The sequence below is a fragment of the Notothenia coriiceps genome, unplaced genomic scaffold, assembly GCF_000735185.1.
Source record: "Notothenia coriiceps isolate Sejong01 unplaced genomic scaffold, NC01 NC01_scaffold00000662, whole genome shotgun sequence".
Taxonomy (NCBI): domain Eukaryota; kingdom Metazoa; phylum Chordata; class Actinopteri; order Perciformes; family Nototheniidae; genus Notothenia; species Notothenia coriiceps.
The window spans coordinates 30,069-35,793 of record NW_011333363.1 but is presented as its reverse complement, the minus strand read 5'-3'; the positions used below and the strand labels follow the sequence as shown (position 1 = coordinate 35,793).

General features: G+C 41.2%; 1 protein-coding gene across 1 annotated transcript in view; it reads right to left on the bottom strand.

The window, feature by feature from the left end:
* LOC104955852 (DNA mismatch repair protein Msh3-like) overlaps nucleotides 1-5,725 on the bottom strand; it is a 50,539-nt gene that overhangs the window by 27,912 nt on the left and 16,902 nt on the right. Inside the window, exons 7-10 of the mRNA XM_010783246.1 lie at nucleotides 4,474-4,538; nucleotides 3,582-3,698; nucleotides 3,261-3,368; nucleotides 2,831-2,951 (exon numbers count right to left, since the gene is read on the bottom strand). Of these exons, the coding sequence (XP_010781548.1) occupies nucleotides 2,831-2,951; nucleotides 3,261-3,368; nucleotides 3,582-3,698; nucleotides 4,474-4,538 (411 nt within the window). The remainder of the gene's footprint in view (nucleotides 1-2,830; nucleotides 2,952-3,260; nucleotides 3,369-3,581; nucleotides 3,699-4,473; nucleotides 4,539-5,725) is intronic.

Below are 5,725 nucleotides of genomic sequence, written 5' to 3'. Positions count from 1 at the left end.
CTCACCTTTCCCCACCACAGCAGCCGCACACCTTTAGTTCATCTGCCAAAAACACCACATTATTAACCCGAAAGTACACAAAAAGTTCCTTGACATGCTTCAAGCTTTGACATTTCACTGATATCTGTTACGGTTCTTCAACAAAACGTTCACATGTAACAGGTTTATCTCCCATTCAGAACAATGAAAATGCCTTCCTCTCACTAATCACCATGGAAACCTTTGATCTCTGGACACGTCGTTAGATAAACACATGTGTCATGGAACACGATGATGTCATAACTGCAATTGACATAATTAGAGCAGCAGACTAATGACGTGGTCACTGGAGTTTAACAGACTGTCTCAGCCTATTATTTTCCGTCTGATGGAGACTTCATACTGACTTCAACATGTTCCACATATTTTAGACATTAATGGTGACGTATGCTTTTAGTTCAAAAGTTTTCAGTTCAAATATTCTGCTGCTTTTTCATGCATTTAGACTATTATTTTCTTGTCCTTATTTCACATTCAAGTCGCCTCTATTCATGAACCCTTTAAAGTACTCATCCACACCACTTATATACCAGGTGCGACTGTTGCTATGTGAGTTAATCTTTCAAATACAAGGTTGCTTGTTTGATTCAAGCTCTTGTAGTCAATATGTCAAGGTATTTATCCCTAACATTTTATCAGCTAACTAATGACACACACTCAGAGGATCTTTATAAACGTTTTAAGTATTGCACATCTTTAAACATGACTCTTATAAATCACTTTTAAAGCCAGCGATGCACTACAGTGTCAGCTTTTCTAAAATAGAAACTTGAATGTTTACATCTTTCTAAATGATTCTACTTTTCAATGACCTACAAATAATCCTAATAATAATAATCCCATTTTCAATCTTCCAACTGTTCATGTTTTTTGGTCAATTAAAAAACCTGTTACAAATGTGTTGTTCAACAAATTTGAGCCTTTGCCACATTTATTTGATCACCATGGAAACCTTTGATCTCTGGACACGTCGTTAGCTCAAATATAAACACCTGTGTCATGGAACACGATGATGTCATAACTCCAACTGACATGCTCAGAGTAGCAGACTTCAGATAATAGTTAATGGTCCTACTACCCCCAACAGCTCTACGTCAATTATAGGGTGTCATCATATGCCATTTCCATGGAAACGCATCCCTCGCCATTAAAACACGATGTCGCTGTAGCTCCAATGGACACGGTCCGATCGTCCCCCAAACTTCGCTTGTATATCACCGGTCCAGCCCTCAACAGCTCTACATCAATTATGGGGTTTCATATGCCGTTTAAACGCATCCCTCGCCATAAAAGACGATGTCGCTATAACTAATATATACTANCATCTCGTAGCTTAAAAAAATAATTCAACAAAATGCCTCTTGAGGGCATGAAGTGACAAAAACTTTCAACATGTCTCCATTAAACCCAATTGTAATGAACTTACAATTGGGTTTAATGGAGACATGTTGAAAGTTTTTGTCACTTCATGCCCTCAAGAGGCATTTTGTTGAATTATTTTTTTAAGCTACGAGATGTTTTCCTACGTTTCTCATGAAAAATGATGTCTCAGGAATGCAGGGTTTGGGAATTATGGCAGGTTCAAAAGAAAATATGAAGGCAAAATTAAATCTGTCCTCCACTCTAGCTGTGACATCACGCACTCTAACATCTAAAGAAGGCCTCTTTACCAAGGTCTGAACAATGTTTAATATCTCTAAAAGTAAGAATCAGATTTAAAAGTTGTGTTACACGAATAATGTCAGACAGATGTGTAACATTTTAAAGTTGGAAATAGATTTCTGAGTGAAAGTATGAAGGAGCAGTTAGCAGTTGAAGAAGGAGTAGTTAGCAGTTGAAGTTGCATGAAGATTGTTGAAGTCTGAAGAGTTTCTCCATTGACTTCCATGTTAAAAATGGGATGTATTATGGGATGTATCTCTGGAATTATGAAAGTTATGAATGATAAAAGTAATAGCCATCGATTCCCGACCGAGCTGAACGTTTTGATGTTTAAACTGAGTTTCTGCAATGTTCAATGTGGGAGGAGAAGTGGCGCAAATATAACCCGGCGGAATAATAAAGAATTTTGTGCGTAGCATAACAGATAGTGGGTAGTATTCCCACTAAATTACATTTCAACTTGACTTCTTCATCATGTAATATGTGATTGTTAGATTCATGTTGGACCCAGCCTCTGGCCAATTGTGGTGTTTACCTGTTATGACCCCTTCATATTCTGCCCTAGCGTGTCCAAGCACAATCAGCGTCTCCTGCAATGGGCTCTGATTGTGCAGGACTACAACAGTAGACACCCGTCATTAAAGGGTTCAGAGAATGTGGTGGCCGATGTACTGTCCCGTGGGTAAGATTTCACGATTTATGTCCAATAGTCTGAGTGTTTTTGGTAACTGTGGCCAAACACTTGTTTGGTTTTATGGGGGGGGGGTGTTACGTGCCGTAGTGTTTGTGTGGGTGTGTGTGTGTCTTTCTCTCTCTCCCTCTGATTCCCCAGGTGCAGCCTGATTGTCTCCAGGTGCAGCCTCTCCCCAGGTGCTCCCAATCCTCAATCAGGCCCTCTATAAAGGACCTGAGGAAGGCTGCAGTGGTCTCTCTCCTTCTCCTCTGGCTGCATGTGTACATCATGTCTCTGTCNGTCGTACGTCGTACTCGTACGTGTAGTACGACGTACTACGTAGTAGGTGTGTGTGTGTGTGTGTGTGTGTGTGTGTGTGTGTGTGTGTGTGTGTGTGTGTGTGTGTGTGTGTGTGTGTGTGTGTGTGTGTGTGTGTGTGTGTGTGTGGCACCTTTAGTGTACCTGTAGTTCGGTGAGGTTAGGCACATACTGGTTGTGGTCTCCCATCAGTAAGTCAATCGCAGGATGTCGTCCATCCCTGATCATAATCTGCCGCTGTCCTTCACAAACCTCAGGCCTGAATGCAATAAACACATTCACACAAACATGTCTAGAGATGGCCAAATGTATCGAAGAAGACATAGTGCAAGGGTGTGTGTGTGTGTGTGTGTGTGTGTGTGGGAGAGATGTTGGCGTTTTGGCTGAGCACGCTGCTGAGCCTGGTGCACACTCCCACACACAGCCTGTCTGAGACTATAGGACACGACACAGGACACCCACACACACACAATGTCCCACACACAAACTCAAACACACACACACACACACACACACACAAATACAATCTCTCACACCAGTATTTACAGTCGTCATGAGAGGACATCACCTGCAATAGTCCCCTTGTTTAGCCACCTCAGCCAATGAGAAGAGACAATCCATGGTTGCTAGGTGACTAATAGCTCTTTTCATGGTGTGATAGTGCTCCCCAAACTGACTGCAGAGAAAGAGAGAGACACACAGAGAAAGTGTTTTCAAGTGTAATTTAAGGTAAGTGCATACTATGTTCTGATCAGACTGTTGATGCACTTGACCATGAAAAAATAATTGTGTCCAGCTGAGAGATGTGCAGGCCTCTCTCTGAACCAGAGACTGACATGTTTTAACAGTTTTTCATTTGAGATTGGGTTCAGCTGTTTTTGTGTCATACTCGAGAAAATTGGTCCACTCCTTCTGGCAGTCCAGCAGCAGCTGCTCTCGGAGCTGAAGCAGCTTCTTGTAGCGCTCCACCAGGAGAGGGGAGTGATACCTGCCGACTGCCTTGGTGCTGCAGAGGAGAGAGGAGCAGAGAATGCAAGGGTTTAGAAAATACATAGACAAAGTTTTTTTACACCAGATGTTACCCGTTTTGTCTTGAGCTGTGAGCTGCCCTAAAACGAAAGAACGCGTAGAATCTATTTTCCATTTATTTAATTTGACCATTGCCTGAATACATAAATGATCCACCATTTTCTTGATCCTTATTAAGGATTTGTGAGTGGTTAACGGTTTCTCATTGAAATGAATAGGAGCCATCAGTTCCACTCTGCTCATTGCTTTCTGAATACAGATGTCATCTTGTCATTATTGTGCAAAAGGAGTGAAATAATATAGGATTGCAGTTATTTGGATTGATATTGCAATATGATTCACAATGTTGCAGACAATGTAACATTTTGCATCATTATATTTATTTACATAAAAGAATATACTTAATATGAAAGCAATCATAGTGTGTTTTTTAGTGTACCAAATGAATGATATATTTTCTTTAGTTTGTATAATAAGATATGTACAGTAAACCTTGACATCTCTGCAGCACCACAATGCCTTATTCACTAAAGATATAGACACATACTGTATTTGACCTTCAACAAATATTTCAATACAAATATTGCACTTATTATGGTTTCAATAAAACTGTGATTTATGTTTAGTCCTACACCAAGAAGCAAATACCACTATCATTTAATTTAAAAAAACGGATACAAGTGATAGTGACTGTGTGTCCATCCCAGTTGTGTTTGTGTGCGTGCGTATGTGTGTTGCAACAGTGAGCTCACCTGCTGATTTTAACCCAATCAGGTGGAACAGTGGACGACCGCAAGTTCTTCACCTCAATCAGAAACTGAGGGCAAAGGAGGATGAGGAAGACTTTGATAAATAAGGCGGGAGCAGACGGTCAAAATAATGCGTAATCCTTGATTAAAAACGACACACACACACACACACACACACACACGCACACACAAACCTCTAACTAAAACTCCCTGTCATGGTTCGAACTTCAAGGTAAAACCAGGAGAGGAGTTTTCTCTGCAAGAGCTAGAACTTAAGTCTGATAAATTGTATTCTGCAATTCAGCATAAAACAAGAGTTTGAAGCAGGGTGGGCAGATGGCCATGCACTGAACTGAACACTCTGCCTTTTTGGGTATTGGATTTCCTGCATTTTTCTTTAAGCTCTGCTTTCTTGTGGCCGATAAGGTTGTGCACAAAAGGAAAAATAGGGGTGCAACGTCAACATTGTATTCATTTTTTTTTACCAAAACTCAACACTGTTCCTTCACAGAGTTTCTAAGAATCCTTTATTTGCATAATTGAAGGTAATAAAATAAAATAAAGGCAAAGACATTGTTTCACCGCAGCTATAGAATTGCACCAGTCCCACGCACGCAGTTCTCTGCATTATATAAATGAGGGATCATTTGTTTCTGGCGTTTAACACTTGCTTCCCGATCCACACTAAATTCCAGCTGGTTGTGGTAATGCATGATGTTGTTTGGGCCCATTTGGTTGTCTATGTATTCCTCTAAAGGGGTCGTATTGTGCTTTTTTTTGGGTTTACCATTTTATGAAGTGTTATTTGGGGTTTTTGGACATAAAAATGGTCTGCAAAGGCTAAAATCCCAAAGTTCATCCCATAGGGAGTTTCTCTCCCCTGCAGCTGTAGTCGTTAGTTAACTCTGCGACTTAGACATTACTACGTAACACTGGTCTGGCGCTTCTATCGGCTAGCGCTCCAAAACACACGTGCTAACCAATCAGAGCAGACTGGGCTCTGGTTTCAGACAGAGGGTGAAAAGAGGTGCTGCAGCACAGGCAGTATCTTTGCGAACCAGGTAGAGGTGCATACAACACCGACTTGAGTGTGGAACAAGAGACCAGCTTGAGTGTGCACAGACACATTTGATATATTCCACACAGGGGCCCAAGCACATTCTCACTGACACTGAAACAGACTCTCTCTAACACGCAGACCTGGTATCAGTGGCGAACCGTGTCTATCACAACAGGACCTTCTGTAGACCCCCCC